This window comes from Triplophysa rosa, linkage group LG11 (genome assembly GCF_024868665.1).
Source record: "Triplophysa rosa linkage group LG11, Trosa_1v2, whole genome shotgun sequence".
NCBI classification, from domain to species: Eukaryota; Metazoa; Chordata; class Actinopteri; order Cypriniformes; family Nemacheilidae; genus Triplophysa; species Triplophysa rosa.
The window spans coordinates 1,568,251-1,585,474 of record NC_079900.1 but is presented as its reverse complement, the minus strand read 5'-3'; the positions used below and the strand labels follow the sequence as shown (position 1 = coordinate 1,585,474).

General features: G+C 49.0%; 1 protein-coding gene across 1 annotated transcript in view; it reads left to right on the top strand.

Moving 5' to 3' along the window:
• The window catches only part of LOC130561136 (gastrula zinc finger protein XlCGF8.2DB-like), a 31,229-nt gene extending 21,057 nt beyond the window's left edge, over positions 1-10,172 (top strand). Inside the window, exon 3 of the mRNA XM_057345285.1 lies at positions 7,791-10,172. Coding sequence (XP_057201268.1) covers positions 7,791-8,578 — 788 coding nt within the window. The 3' untranslated portion in view covers positions 8,579-10,172. The remainder of the gene's footprint in view (positions 1-7,790) is intronic.
• The last annotated feature ends 7,052 nt before the right edge of the window (positions 10,173-17,224 follow it).

Here is a 17,224-nt window from a genome sequence, read left to right as displayed (position 1 = left end):
AACTACCATTTACCGCGTTTCAAGAGGTGAGTGTTGGACTCTTTTTGGGGTTCATCGTTCATGCGCAACCCGCTTAAAAGGTGTAAAAATCTGTTGCTGTCCGCAGGAGCCGCTGGGCAGACCAGGGTACTCTTGGAGCTCTTAAAACTACAGTATTTTGTACTTACTGTATATAATAGCCTACTCCAAGATACACATTAGGCTCGAGATTTATTTTCAGGCTCAGGTAACTGTTTCTTGTACAGCTTACATTACAAAGTGATGTTTATGCATGGTCATGTATTTATTTAAGTGAAGAGAATTGATATTGAAGTTTGATTAATCAAATGTTCATTGTCGTGTTGGAGACTCATTCATAGACAATTGACGTTAATGCAAGACAGCATTAGTGTGGGAGGCTGGTTGATTTCTTATTCAGCCCTGTCATTCCTACAGAAACATTTCAAACTGAAGTAGACAATTTCAGCACTGTGCCTTCAAAACGTTTGGTAAAGATCTCATAGTTACATGTAGAATTTACATGTGTAAATGAATAATAAAACACCGTATGAAATGTGTATAAAATATAACCTAATTTACAGCTTTAGAATCAGAGGCTGGTCAGTTGGGTAGGTGGGTATTTGTGTCAGATGGGCACCAACTGGCAGTGAATCATTTTGAGGTTGATTAAATCATGTGACTCAACCAGAAGCTTCTGGACAGTAACCTTTTGAAATCTCTAATACAGTGTCATTTAAGATATCCATACATAGTCCAGAAAGGAAAGTTTGCTACTAAGTTTTGCTCCAGCCCTGCCTTACACACCTGCCTGTAATTTCCACAAGATCCTGAAGACTTTAATAAGCTTGTTCAGGGGTCAATAGGATATGGTTTCTTTGAATGCGACCACACTACAGGACCCATTCAAAAAACTGTTTATTTAATAAAATGAACATACAACAAAATTCAACAAATCTTTTAATTAATACAATTACTATACAGTAAAACAATAATACAAATTAATGTTAACATAAGTTAAATACATTATAAATAGCATAGTTATATTATTAGACACTAGCCAAACACAAACTGGAAGTTAACTGGGGGTCAGGCGCAGGGGCGGACTTAGTGATTTGGGGGCCCTAAGCGATTTCAGGATTTCAGAGCCTCAACAGTCAACATGATATGCACTCTTTATAACCCTTATTTTGCGATCTCGTTCTCAAAACTTTTTTCTCTATATTTTTAAATAAACTGTTATTTAAATAAAATAAATCTTACTGTCGTTCAATAATTTGTCTCAAAGTGAAATAAAATTGAATTCACAAATTAAAAAAACTAAATTCACAAACGAACTATTTACAACATCTGTTTACACTTTGATATTATTATTTTTGTGGTCTTGAGACCTTTTATGCATTTTTAATAGGGAAGACAAATTTCTACAGTTATTATACCCATCTCCACTGAACAGATTGGACCAGTCACCTAAGATTCGACAACAAAAGAAAACTACACTATCATCTTTTACACTGTACACTAGCCACGACCAGCTAATCTTTTCACCGTTTTTCTTATTAATGAAGTAGTTGCTGGATGTGAATTGACGGTCATCAATGTTAACTGGGAAAGTCAAATCTTTGATTTGAACTGGCCCTCTCCTAATAAGCTCACAATGCTCTTTGTCTAATAAATGTTTTGGCCAGAAAGTAGGATCGTCACTCAATAAAACAGTCTGTCTATGTGCTGTTTGCGTGCTGATCTTGGGCTGCACTCACTGGCACATTGTCATTTTGAGGGGCCGGGTAGAAAACACACACCTGTGTCTGGCGGGAGAGAGGCTGTTGCTGTTGTGGGAGCAGCATCAGTGGAGTTTGTGTGAAAAAAGAAGAGACTTTTGGAAGTTTGGCCAAATTCTTTTTTCTCTCTTCTTTTTTCGGCTCCGCTGGGGTATTTGCGTTTCATTATAATATATTATATGATATAAAATATTTGTTTAACATCTCAACGTATTACATTGTGTTTTACATAGTTTAGGAAATGTTCATTCTAAAATATAAAACTAAAAAATAGTAGCTGTGTATTTTATACCTTTTCTTACTTTGTTTTAAACAATTCTTGTTTTCTTTTTCAAACAGGTGGAGCAACGATGACATTCACGAGCATGCATTGGCTAAGAGTCGGCGCATGGCTACGCGGAGACCGGCCTACATGTTTAACACCCGACACAATGGTTTATCTCCAACCGAGGAGTGTTTTTTAGAGGCAGCCGAGTATGGAAATATTCCTGTCATCCGCAGGATGCTAGAAGACCTACCAGAACTCAATGTCAACTGTGTAGACTACATGGGCCAGAATGCATTGCAGCTTGCAGTCGCCAATGAGCACCTAGAAGTGACCGAACTTTTGCTGAAGAAAGAGAACCTGGCCCGGATAGGTGACGCCCTGCTTTTAGCCATAAGTAAAGGCTACATTCGGATTGTGGAGGCCATTCTGGATCACCAAGCGTTTGCAGATACAACCAAACTCACCAACAGTCCCCTCCAATCCGAAACGCAAGACGACTTCTACGCCTATGATGAGGACGGCACACGATTTTCCCATGATATTACACCCATAATACTAGCCTCTCACTGCCACGAATATGAGATTGTGCACATTCTGCTGAGGAAGGGTGCCTGCATTGAGCGTCCGCATGACTACTTCTGTAAATGTAACAGTTGCCTCTATCATCAGAGGCACGATTCTTTCAGCCATTCATGTTCCAGAATCAACGCCTACAAAGGGCTGGCTAGCCCCGCCTACCTGTCTCTATCCAGCGAGGATCCAGTGCTGACAGCTCTAGAGCTTAGCAATGAGCTCGCTGTGCTGGCCAACATAGAGAAAGAATTTAAGGTAGGAATGAGGGAGAGCCTATGAATACATGAATATATGAATAAATGATGTATATTGATTTCCACAGGATTTAAATAAGATCAAAACTACAGGTACTGCACGGTAGTATATATTTGAAACCTGTCAGAAACTGATTAAAAAGGCAATTTATGCATTTAAAATGTAGATTTTCAACCCAGCGTGGTGTCAAAATTGGACAAGCCCAGCCATTAAGTTACAAATTGATTTATGATGGGTTATTTCAACTCAAAATGCTGGGTTGTTTTAACCCACTGTTGGGTCAATGCCTGGGTCAAATGAAAACCTTTTTAGGTTCATTTAACCCAACAGTTGACTTGACCTATTTTGATCCAATGAAAGTAGCCCAGCATTATTAGAGTACATTGACTTAAACCAACCCATCTTAAATTAATTCACAACCCAATGGTTGTGTTTGTCCGTTTTTGACCCAATGCTGGATTGAAAATAACCCAGCATTTTTAGAGCGAATAAAACTTCTGTCATTTTGTATTCACCTTCATGTAATTCAGAACCTCTGTTGAAAAAATACTTGCATTGAGGAGGCTACTACCTCTCGTGCAGGGCAAGCACGTGCTGGTCCGGTCGGACAGCACAGCTGCTGTGGCGTATATCATTGGATTCGCTCACGGCAGCTAAACATGACTCGCCCGGCGCCTCCTCCTCTGGAGTCAGCAAATGATCAGTTCCCTGCGAGCCACACACATCCCAGGCGTCCTGAACCAGACAGCCGATGCGCTCTCTCGTCAGTCGACGCCTCGCGGGGAGTGGCGACTCCATCCCCGCGCAGCCAGCTCATTTGGGAGAGGTTCGGCCAGGCACAGGTGGTCCTGTTGCCTCCCCGGACTCCACCCATTGTCCGCTTTGGTACTCCCTGTCCGAGGCAACCCTTGGCACAGATGCCCTTGCACACAGCTGGCCGCGGGACAAGCGGAAGTACGCTTCCCCCCAGTGAGCCTCATTGCACAGAGTCCTGTGCAAGGCCAGGGAAGAGGAGCATCAAGTGGTACTAGTTACGCCCCTTGGCCTAACCAGGACTTGGTTCTCGGAGCTAAGGCTCTGACAACGACTCCCCCCTGGCCACTCCCCCTGGCCACTCCCCCTGGCGAACTGCTTCCCCAGGGGAAGGGGCACGTTAAGGCATCCCAGGCAGAACCTGGTCTCCATGTCTGGACGGGACGAGGAGATCCTGAGTGACCCACCCCCGGTCTGGTTGGGACGTCACTCAGGCTAGGGCTTCGGCCACTGGGCGGCTATACGCCCATAGGTGGCGCCTCTTCTAGTCCTGGTGCTCTTCTCGGCGAGAAGACCCGCGGAGTTGCTTGGTCGGGTACGAGCTGTCCCGTCCTCAAGAGAGACTGGGGAGTAACCTCTCCCCCTCCACACTGGGGAATGTATGTAGCCGCTTCGGCCGCTCATCATGACCCAAGTGCTGGGTAGCCTCTGGGTCAGCACGGCCTGGTCATTAGGTTCCTAAGGGGCGTGAGAGGGTGACAACCTTCCGTGATCCGTACCCTCTTGCGACCTAGGTGGCGGGCCTTAAGAGGCCCCGCCCCCTTGGAGCCTCTCGGGGTTGCCGCTCTTTCTCAGTCCTGATAAAGATGGCTTTCTGCATGGCGCTCACCTCCAAGAGGGTAGGGGATTGGCAAGCACCCTCCGTGTCCACAGATTGCCTAGAACTCGGGGCCGGGATTCTCACGTTATCTTGATACCCCGCCCCAGCTACGTGCCCAAGGTTCCAGTACGCGCACGGCGCCTCTACTTGGACTGCACGCAGAGCCCAGAAGCTCTGAGCAGCTCTTTGTCTGTTTCGGAGGTCAGCAGAAGGGAGGGCTGTCTCCAAACAGAGGCTGGCGCACTGGATCGTGGATGCCCTCGTTAGGGCATACCGATATCTATTCGCCCCTGCCTGTCGGGAGTGAGGCACACCCCTCATGGGCACTGGCTCAGGGCGCCTCTCTGGCAGACATCTGCAGAGCTGCGGGTTGGGCTATGTCCAACAACTCCGTGAGATTCTAATACCTACGCGCGGAACCGGTGTCAGCCCGCATCCTGGCAAGGTGTGGGACCGGCAGCCGGTAGGGCGTACGCCTGCGGAAGCCCTTCCCCCTCCGGGGGGAGCAGTGGCGATCCCGCCTCACTTCTTTCCCCTCGGGTAAAGAACAGGCATTCCATCCATCACTAAGCACCCTTCCAGTGGACAGGCTGGGCAGAGCAGCCCTGCCCCCTTAGGCCGGGGAACAGTTGAGTTATCTCCCACATAGCTCTAACCGGACCTAGTGCTCCAGACGTGGTAACCCCCCCTCCGTGGGCTGTTCCGTCTGATGTATCCTCATGAATGGTTCCCACCTTGGCAACCCATGACCTCCCCAGGTGGACTCCCACCTTGCGGTTAACTCCTGCAGTCCGCACATTCCTCCCATGAGTTCTCCCCTGATGGTGAGACCATGTGGTGTCTCCACTAATTCCTCCCTACGGTAGGTAGTGGCCTCTGCAGCGTTTTTCCCCCCCAGGGGGGAATAATGCTTACCCAGTGGCCCGTACGGTGCCGGGCGGCTTCTCGCCATTTAGAGAATCAGGCCTCCGCCCGTGACGGCCGGCGTTAGGGGGCTTCCCAACTTTTTGTGGAAAGCTCTGGGTCCCCCTTCCTCTCCACTGGAAGGTCATAATTTCGCGTTAGCGTGTTCATCTGACTCGCCCAGGCCAGTCAACGTCGCTCCGCAGAGATTGTGACGCGGCTCAGTGCTGTGGCGTTTTCCATAGGAACCCCATTCTGTCGGTTCGACACAACGTCGAGAGACCGACAGAAAGGGAACCTATTGGTTACGGATGTAACCTCGGTTCCCTGATGGAGGGAACGAGACGTTGTGTCCCTCATGCCACAACACTGGCCGCCCACCCCAGCGGTCGGGGGAGGATGCTTTAGGCTCCTCAGACCAAAGGTGAATGAATGAGCACGCCGGCTTCCCTCTTATACCCGGACATCCGGGGAGGAGCCCGGCATGCAAATTTCATTCGCCAATTTTCATTGGCCTTTTCTAAATACTCAGAAGATGATAGGTTCTCAAGACAAACCCCATTCTGTCGGTTCGACACAACGTCTCGTTCCCTCCATCAGGGAACCGAGGTTACATCCGTAACCAAGACGTTTTATTTTGGCAGGTCGTCGGACGACGCTTATTTTTTTAGTGTGTTAGCTTCACTCAGTAAAATGTTCTGAAATAAACTCTCAGAGCAACTCTGGAGATGAAGTTCATGTGTTCATGTCCTCATAAAGTGCAGTTCATTCACTCAGAACAGACAGATGACGTGTAAATAACATGATTCGGCATCCACTAATGGTGAGTTCACACTGCATGACTTTCAAAGTCGTTGCATCACTGTTGTTTTCACACTGCATGACTACCTGGGGTAGCATTCAGTTGCTGCAGTGTTCACATTGAACGATGGATCGGCGACAGGAGATTACACACTGCATGACATTACAACAGGCCAGAATCGCCGAATAACTGTCTGGTCCGCAAACAATGTTTCACCACCAAACGCACGCGAGAAGTGATACGTGAAATCAGAGTTGTCACGCGACATTGGAAATATTATTACAATGGTATCCCAAAAGAAGTTGGCCATTCAACTGGTCTGTGCACTGATTTGCAGTGAAAGGGCAAAAAAGAAAAAAGAGTATGGAGGAGAAACTGGTTGGGGAGACGCAGGGAGCAAGGATTGTGCGTTCTGCAAAGAGAGTTGGAGGTAAATGAGTAATTTTGCAATGTGCTGCTGCTGATGCGTCTGGTCAAGCAAATATTTCTGTTATGTTTCTGTTTGATGTAATCGAAAAGCGTATGTGTACGCTAATGAACTCATTTAATTATAATTATTCGTATGACTATGTTTAATTATTTTAAAATTCAAATCACATTTTTTCTGATAAAAAGCTATGAGTTATATTAAATTATTATATTGTGCACACCATGCAATTAGATAAATGTCAAGACTGGATTCAAAAAGCTTCTGCGGATGACAGCGGAGGAGTTTGACATTCTCATTGGCTGTAGGTCATCGCCGTTGTAATTTTCAGTCAGAACTCACTTCACACAGCAGGATTTTGAGTCGCCAACACGTGCAAATATTTAGCATGCCAAATATTTTGCGGACGTCTGCGATGCGTCGCCCACTCTCTCAGATCGCGTCTTTGATCATTCACATTTCGTGATTGTCACTCGCGTGAACGAGCACCGATTTCTCTCCGATTTCGGAAACTTATCTGTGATTCCTCAAAACTTGTCGGCGACTGGAAATCGGGGCAAAAATCATGCAGTGTGAACTCGGCTTAACGTAAGTCCGGATCTACTTTTATGGACTCAATGCAGCCGGAAAACAAGTTTCACTCGCAAAATAGACTAAAACTAGGTAAAATAGCAGTTCACCATTTCAATAAGCTCTCACTTATTTATCAGCATGAGAAACACGTGTGAAATGCGGGTGTCTCATGGGGAATGCGTGAGACTTGAGAGCCCTGTAACATGAACAGAGTTTAGCGGGCTGTGCGTCAGTAATAACGGTCCGTGGGGAAACGCAATGCTCCGTGTGTACTGTAGTTAAATGGATTAAACGAGGCTTCGAGGCAACAAAAATTGACTCGATGATTTTTTTGTATTCGAATTACTCGAGGAATCGTTTCAGCCCTACTATAATTACATTTCTTATATCGGCCTTATATTGGCACATCGGCCACATTGCTTTCTCAATATCGCCATCGGCCATTAAAAAAAACATATCGGTCGACCAATAGTTTTTAGATATTTTAATGCAAAAAACGTATATGTTGTGCCATTGAGTGCATGTGTTCAATGTTGACCGCCCCCCAAAAAATATGGTCTTCTTTCGTTTAATTTTAGACCTAATGGAACTGGAAGAAACAATGGCATCTGTATGTCCTCATTGTGGAAAGAGATTGGGAAGTAAAGAGCAGCTTTTGAAGCACATAAGAATCCACACTGAAGAAAATCCGTTCACCTGCCCTCAGTGTGGAAAGAGTTTCAAATACAAACATCATCTAGAGGACCACATAAGAATTCACACTGGAGAAAAGCCGTATGCATGTGTTCAGTGTGGAAAGAGTTTCACTCAAAAAAATGTTCTTAAGAACCACATGAGAATTCACACTGGAGAAAAACCATATGCATGTTTACAGTGTGGAAAGAGTTTCACTCAAAAAAATGTTCTTAAGAACCACATGAGAATTCACACTGGAGAAAAACCATATGCATGTGTTCAGTGTGGAAAGAGTTTCACTCAAAAAAATGTTCTTAAGAACCACATGAGAATTCACACTGGAGAAAAACCATATGCATGTTTACAGTGTGGAAAGAGTTTCACTCAAAAAAATGTTCTTAAGAACCACATGAGAATTCACACTGGAGAAAAACCATATGCATGTGTTCAGTGTGGAAAGAGTTTCACTCAAAAAAATGTTCTTAAGAACCACATGAGAATTCACACTGGAGAAAAGCCGTATGCATGTGTTCAGTGTGGAAAGAGTTTCGCAAACAAAACTCATCTAGATGTCCACATGAGAACTCACACTGGAGAGTGGCCATACTCGTGTCTTCTGTGTGAAAAGAGTTTTGCAAAAAAAAGTGTTCTTGAGAAGCACATGAGAGTTCATGCTGAAGAGCGCTCATAACAATGGCTCCGCATTAACCAATCAGTAATTAAAATTCGCGCCGCATTAACCAATTTATTAACCAATCAGGATCCTGCTCTAGTAGTGACGTGAATATGGCGTAGCGAGTGGAGGCAGAAATCTGAAACAACAATGGAGGACAAAATCATCGTCGCTGTATGTGGATACCCGGAGCTGTACGATACATCTTCTTGCTTTTATTGAAACAGGAATAAAAAGGATCTTGCTTGGAAGAAAGTGAGTGAGGAGGTCGGACAATCTGGAAAGTCTCAAAATCCATGTCAGTTATGTCGCAACGAGACTGGAGCCGCCTGCCAGAAGCCCCTCCCATGATGCGAATTTGCGTCTGTTGTGAAGTGAATAGGCTTGTTCGACTTGATGCAGCCACAAGATCCGACAGGCGGATGACATCAAAGTACCGCGAGAGCCATTTGAAAAAACATAAAATGTTTGGTTTCGTATCGCTCGCATGGTACTTTGATGTCATCCGCCTGTCGGATCTTGCGGCACCGCATCAAGTCGAACAAGCCTAATTTCACACGCCAATGAAGCGAGTAATCGCATCTGGTGTGAACGCCCAGTCAGTGTTTGAGATTGTCTTTACAGATGTGATGTGAGTCTTTAATGTTCTGTTCACAATCAGCTCACAGCTGAAATACTGTCTGTGTTCTGTTCCTGTGTCACTTCTGAAAACCATATAAGGACTTTTGGATGTAACGTTTGTGTGCCGTCCGGTTTTTTTTCCGTCTCTCTTTTCTCAGACACCACCATTGGTCAGCAATATTTGTTATGTTGACTGTATTTTTTATGTTTAGAGACTGTTAGATTTAATTTCCGCATAAATAAATACAAGCCCACAAAATAAAGAATTGTGAAGTTGTTAAGCTCACTATACATTGCTGGGTATTCATGGGAGGAGGGGATTCCTTCTAAGCTAAACATTCTTTGTCTGACATGCTATACCTTATTTGGTCATTCTGTGAACCCCTGGACATATGAAACCTGCCAGATGTCTTTTGGCACCGTATATAAAGACTTGTAGTTTCTAAAATAAATGAGTTCAAAAGCTTGATGCCTCTCTGTGTCTTGTTTTTGTGCTCCCAGATCTGCAGAAGAATTCTCTCACAACATCCAACCTATTTCCAATTTGATTTTACTGGTGATCCAAAACACAGAAAGAAACTTGGTGTTCGAAAGGAACTTGAAATTTATAGAGAGTAAGGCCATGTGCGTTCCCTTCTCTCCTCCTCTTCCCTAGTGTTTCATTTGTGTTTTGAACTTGCTAATAATTACCTTATAGTGTAAATATCCTACAAACATTATTCTCTGATTTAACCTCGCTGAAAATAAACCTGTTGTTTTGCATTGCACTGGTTCCTTGTTTTAAAGCCTGACACGTTTAAGGATCATTTTTATAAACTATGTTACATGTCAAATATCCCTTGAAACATCTTGCAAGTTACATTAGATTTTCACATTTTGATTGGTATTCTTTTTATTTGACTTGATATTGCAATTTAACTCGATGAGAAAGATTATTAAAACTAAACTTTGTTCATAGGTTAAAGGGATAGTTCATCCAAAAGTGAAAATTCTGTCATCATTTACTCACATTCGAGTTGTTCCAAACTTGTATCAATTTCTTTGTTTTGCTGAACACAAAGGAAGATATTTGTAAGAATGCTTATAACCAGATAGATTTTGCCCCCCATTTACACCCATAGTAGGAAAATTTACTTTATCATTTTTTTTGCTCTGTTGAATACAAAAGAAGACATTTTGAAGAATGTTGGACAGCAAACAGTTCTGGGGCACTTTTGACTACCAGTGTATTTTTTCCTACTATGGGGGTCAAAATCTGTCATGAACATGAGGAGAACCCAAGTGCAGGCAGCGGGAATGCAGGGATAACAAATACTTTTATTAATCAATAAACACGATAACAGGAAACCAAAAAACCCACAATGGGGAAAAAACGGACACGATAACAAACAAGACTTCCCTCGATGGGGCAAAACTAGAAAATAACAAAACAAACTGCGACACAACGTCTTAAACAAACAAGTAAGGAAAGGGTAGGCAAGGCGAGACAAGGGTATCCACGATGAGGTAAAACAAGAAGCACACACTCTGGAGCAATACCAACACACAAACAAGCACAGGGTACAGGAACATCCATCCACATACAATGACCGAGCACAGGACAATGAAACAAGAGGGCATTAAGTAGGGAACACAAACGAGGGATAATGACACAGGGCAGGTGGGAAACATTAGACACGGCAGGGAAGCAATACAAGAAACGAGAGGGGCGGGGCCAATGACAAGACACGAGAAAGCACATGGAATGTCAAAAAGGTAAACACCCCATGGCTTCTCACACTAAACATAAGGCTTTGCCATGACTCTGCCACAAGACCAAGAAATCCATGATAAGATAAAGCAGAGTCGTGACAGAAGCCCCCCCTTTAATGAGCACCTCCAGGTGCTCACCAAGGGGTAGACTAACGAGACAAGACCGACTGGGTGACAGACAAGACAAGGCAAAACAACGAAAACAAAATCAAGGGTAAACATGACAGGACAACAACAGGACTAGGGTGGGACATCAAAAATAATAAACATGGGAGGGGGGGGTGGGGACAGACAAGGGTTCATGGGGGAACAGTCCTAGTCCCTGGGCGCGCTTGAGGGCGCGAAGTTCTGGGGGACTTAGGGGGAAAGTCCTGGGGTGGACCGTCGACTTCAACGTCGGTGGGACAAGGTTGGGCGCCGGCTGGAAAGCCGAGCTAGACGCCGGCTGGACAGGGCTTGACGCCGGCTGGAAGGCCGGCTACTTGTACCGGCTGCACCGAGCTGGGCACGATACTGGACACCGGACTGGACGCCGGCTGGGCTGCTGGCTGGATCACCTGCTGGGATGCCAGCTGCACCGGGCTTGACATCGGACTGGACACTGGAATGGATCCCGGCTGCACCAGACTGGACGCCGGCTGCACCGGCTGGGACGCCGACTGGGCAGCGCTCAACATCCCCCTCCTCGGCTTCTTTTTCTTGGCCTGGCCCACAGGACGTGTGGCCGGCTGGAGAGAAGCGATGGGGTCCCACGACTCCCTTCGTCTATGCCGGCCACGGATGCTGATGGGCGGAGGAGGAGCTGCCGGGGGAGAGGAGGATGGCGTGGTGACACCCAAAACCCCGACCTGTAAGGGGCTATCCTCCTGGATGGTCGCCAGCCCCGTGAGAGGCTCCGCCATGGACATTCCCCTGGACTCCTCACGATTCATCGCGAATTGGACCTGGTCCACGAAGCCCAGGGGTCTCAACAGGCACATCTCCGCTGGCTCGAAGGGTTCATCGAGGCAGCTGTTCAAGATTACCTTCAATTCTGCCTCGGTGAACCCCGAGCAGTGCGCGGTGGACAGGAAGTCCATGACAAAGTCCTTCACGGGGGTCCCTCTGGCGGAACCCGAACAGGACGTGAGCATGGCGGCTCCTGAACGCTTCGTTAGACTCCTCCATGCTGCCTGCACTTGGGTTCTCCTCACGCTCGTGACAGAATGACCGAGCCAGTACCGAACCCAAGTGCAGGCAGCGGGAATGCAGGGGTAACAAATACTTTTATTAATCAATAAACACGATAACATGAAACCAAAAAACCCACAATGGGGAAAAAACGGACACGATAACAAAACAAGAATTCAAACAAAAGACTTCCCTCGATGGGGCAAAACTAGAAAATAACAAAACAAACTGCGACACAACATCTTAAACAAACAAGTAAGGAAAGGGTAGGCAAGGCGAGACAAGGGTATCCATGACGAGGTAAAACACGAAGCACACACTCTGGAGCAATACCAACACACAAACAAGCACAGGGTACAGGAACATCCATCCACATACAATGACCGAGCACAGGACAATGAAACAAGAGGGCATTAAGTAGGGAACACAAACGTTAGACACGGCAGGGAAGCAATACAAGAAACGAGAGGGGCGGGGCCAATGACAAGACACGAGAAAGCACATGGAATGTCAAAAAGGTAAACACCCCATGGCTTCTCACACTAAACATAAGGCTTTGCCACGACTCTGCCACAAGACCAAGAAATCCATGACAAGATAAAGCAGAGTCGTGACAGAAGCCCCCCCTTTAATAAGCATTCTTCCAAATATCTTTCTCTGTGTTCATCAGAACAAATGAATTTATACAGATTTGGAACAACTGGAAGGTGAGTAAATGATGACAGAAGTTTTGGGTGAAGTCTTCTTTTCCTTTCGGCTGTTCCCTTCAGGGGTCGCCACAGCGAATCATCTGCCTCCATCTAGCCCTATCCCCTGCATCCTCTTCTCTCAGACCGACTACCTTCATGTCCTCCTTCACTACATCCATAAACCTCCTCTTTGGTCCAAGAAGGACACAACGTCTTGTTCCAATCCATCAGGGACGTGAGGTTACATCCGTAACCAAGACGTTCCCTTTCTGTTGGTCTCTCGACGTTGTGAACCGACAGATGGGGTTCCTATGGAAAACGCCACAACACTGTGCCTTGTCACAATCTCTAGCGAAACGACGGTGACTGGCCTGGGAGTGTCAGCCGTGAGCGCTACCGCGAAATTGTAACCTACCAGTGGGTAGGTAGGGGGTCCCAGAGCTTTCTTGAAAGGTGGGAAGGCCCCTGCCTTCGGCCTCACAGGCGGTGGCCTTGTTTCTCTAACACGAGAAGCCGCCCGGTACCGTAAGGCCACTGGGTAAGCGCTACCTCCTCAAGTGGGGGATGCGCTACAGAGACCACTTCCTACCACAGGGAGGAGTTTAGTGGAGATACCAACATGGTCTCACCAATGGGGGAGAAGTCATGGGAAGAATGTGCAGACTGAAGGAGTTAACCGCGAGGTGGAGGTCCACCTAGGGAAGGTCATGGGTTACCAAGGTGGGAACCAATCATGAGGATACATAAGACGGAACCGCCCTGCTGGGGGGTTACAACGTCCGGTAGCACTAGGTCAGGTTAGAGCTATGTTGTGGATAACTCAGTTGGTACCCGGCCTAAGGGGCAGGGCTGCTCTGCCCAGCCCGCCCGCAGGAGGTGCTTGCTTAGTGATGGATAGAGTGCCTGTTCTTCACCTAGTGGGGGAAGAAGGGAGGCTAGTTTAGTACGCTGACCCCTTAGGAGAAAGGGAGAGGGACTGTCATAGGCGTACACCCTACCGGCCGCCAGTCTTGCCTGATGACTGCAAGACTCGAGCTGATACCGGTTTTACGCGGAGGCTGTAGGACCTCGCGAAGGTGATGGGTGTAGCCCAACCCGCAGCTCTGCAGATGTCTGCAGCGCCTCGAGCCAGTGCCCACGAGGAGGCTGTACTCTGTGTGGAGAGAGCTCTAACCCAGTGGGCGCAGGCGATCTTAGGACAGGTACGCCGTAGTGACGGCGTCCATGATCCAGTGCGCCAATCTCTGTTTGAGACAGCCCTCCCTGCTGATCTCCAAAACAGACAAAGAGCTGCTCAGAGCTCCTGTGGCTCTGCGTGCGGTCCAAGCAGAGGCGCAATGCGCGTACTGGACACAACACGGATGGGGTTGGGTCTTCCTCCCCGGTGGGGAGCGCCTGTAAGTTCACCACCTGGTGTCTCGGGGGAGTGGTGGGAACTTTGGGCACGTAGCCGGGCCGGGGTCTCAGGATAGCGTGAGAATCACCGGGCCCGAGATCTAGGCAATCTGTGGACACGGAGAATGCTTGTAGGTCCGCTACCCTCTTGAGCGCCATCCGGAGAGCCGTCTTCATCGTGAGGTGAGAAAGAGCGGCATCTCCGCGGGGCTCCAGGACCGCATCAAGGTCGCAAGAGGGTACGGAGCCCCTTAGGAACCAAATGAACAGGTTGTGCTGTCCTAGTGATTACCAGCAACTGAGTCGTGATGAGCGGCAATAGCGGCTCCATACACGTTCAGTGTGGAAGGGGAGAGATTTCTCTCGCGTCTCTGGAAGGAAAACACGTACCCGATCAAATAACTCCGTGGGTCTTCTCATCGAGAAGAGCACCAGGATGAGAAGAGGCACCAGTTAAAGGCGTATAGTCGCCTAGTGGCCAGGGCCCTAGCCTGAGTAGTGGCCTTAACCGCTGCAGGGGGTAGGCCACTCAGGATCTCCTCGTTCCATCCAGGGGCCAGACATGGAGGTTCCAGAGGTCTGGCCTGGGATGCCATAACGTGCCCTTCCCCTGGGAAAGCAGGTCCTTCGTCAGGGGAATCGGCCAGGGGAGAGCTGTCGTCAAGAGCATTAGCTCTGAGAACCAAGTCCGGTTGGGCCAGTATGGCGCAACTAATACACTTGATGCTCCTCTTCCCTGACCTTGCACAGGGTCTGTGCAATGAGGCTCACTGGGGGAAGGCGTACTTCCGCTTGTCCCACGGCCAGCTGTGCGCTAGAGCATCCGTGCCGAGGGGGGCCTCGGGCGGGGAGTACCTTAGCGGGCAATGGGTGGTGTCCAGGGAGGCGAAGGGGTCTACCTGAACCCGCCCGAACTGTACCCAATGAGCTGGACTGCGTGGTGGAGTCGCCACTCTCCGCGAGGCGTCAACTGACGAGAGAGCGCATCGGCTGTCTGGTTCAGGTCGCCTGGGATATGTGTGGCTCGCATGGAACTGCTCACCTGCGGACTCCACAGGAGGAGGAGGCGTCGGGCGAGTCGTGTTAGCTGCCGTGAGCGAACGCCACCCTGGCGGTTTAATACGCTATGGCAGCTGTGCTGTTCGACCGGACCAGCATGTGCTTGTCCTGCACGAGAGGTTGTAGCCCCTTCAGTGCGGGTAGCACATCCAACAACTCTAGGCAGTTGATATGCCTGCGCAGGTGGGGGCCCGTCCATTACCCTGACACTGCGTGCCCGTTGCACACTGCACCCCAACCCTGCAGGGAGGCGTCTGTCGTCACCACGACGCGCCTCGACCTGCCCGAGAGGGACCCCCATCTGTAGAAAGGTCATTGAAGACCAAGGGGTTAGGGTGCGTCGGCAGAGAGGCGTAATCACCATCCGCCTGCTGCCGGTGTGCCACGCTCTCCAGGGAACTCGACTCTGTAGCCAGTCTCATGTGCATGAACCCGAGGGGTATCACCACCGTCGAGGAGCATCCTTGCCTCTGACTGAGGTTTGAGAGGATGCCCCGAAACTTGGGCGGGCGTCTGGGGAGTGACCGCGTAGCTGAGACGGATCGTATCCCGTAGTCACCGTGACGGTTTGGGAAGCCTTGTCAGGCTCCCAGGGACCGATACAAGGAGGCTAGGGGTACGTTCTGCTTCATCGACCTCCCGGGGGGTGGTTCGATGGCCGGCAGTGTGGATCCCTCGCCGTGGGGGGGCCCCCGGAACGCACCATCGATTGAGAGTGCTTAGGCTGATAATTATCCTCAACATTGGGTCTCGCCTGAACGTTGAGTTGCCGAACACCGTCGTGTAGAGGGTGAGAGCGGCTGTGATAATACCTAGACGATTATGTAGCACAATGCACCGTCGATTGAGAGTGCTTAGGCCGCTGTTTATACTCGACATTGGGTCTCGCCATGACGCAACGTCGAGTTGCCGAACACCACCGTGTAGAGGGTGAAAGCGGCTGTGATAAACACCCAGAGAGAGAGAGAAAACTTCTTAGAAGTGGGCTGTTGGGACGGGGCAGGAACCGTCCCGGGTCAACCAACCAGCGATGGAATGGCTGGGGTCGGGCCCAAAGGTATTCTCGATTTCCCTGGGGTCTTCCCATGAGGGCCGCTTTGGCTTCCGCCGCGGCTGCTGAGAGGGGTGGTGGTCTCCTCTTCGATGTCTTCTTCCGGGGGGTCGCCTGCGTGGGGGCTGCTGGGAAGCAGATTGTGCACGGGATCTCGACGGCCAAAGGGCGGCCGAAATCGTGGCGAGGGAGGATATGCTTGATATCCTCTGTCTGCTTCTTTACTGTCGAGCGCGGCTCGAAAGTATCACCAACAGCCCCCCCTTGCGAGATGGGTGCGTCGAGAAAGACTTTCTCGCATTACCCATCTGTGCAAGGTTCAGCCAGAGGTGTCTCTCCTGGACCACAAGTGTGGACATCGCCCGACTCAGGGCCTGCGCGTTCACGTTGGTCACCCGTAGAGCGAGGTCGGTGACAGCGCGGAGTTCCTGCATGAGCGCTGGGTCGGTCTTACCCTCGTGGAGCTCTCTCAACACCTTGGCCTGATGGACCTGCAGGATGGCCATAGCGTGGAGAGAGGGGACAGCTTGGCCCACAGCAGAGTAAGCTCTAGACATCTTGGATGCCGAAAAACCTACATGCTTTGGACGGGAGTCTAGGTCGAGCCCCGGGGGGACATCGACGTATCCTCTAGCTGCCCCACCACCGAGGGAAGAAAGGGCGATGGAACTAGTTGACTTGTACGCGTCGAAGGGGGCATTCCAGGTCGTACTAAGTTCCTCATGCACTTCCGGGGGAAACACGGCACTGGGGGCGAGTGCGGCTTGGAGCCGCTCTCAAGCCCGAGGTACCGTGTATCCAGTCGCGAGCATTGGGAGTGCGGTGCACCGCAACCCAATGCCGGCGGCCCGGGAAAGCATGGCTGACATTTCGACGTCCGCTTCTTCCTGAGCTCGACCCCCCGAGGGAGGGAGCTTTAAGGAATCG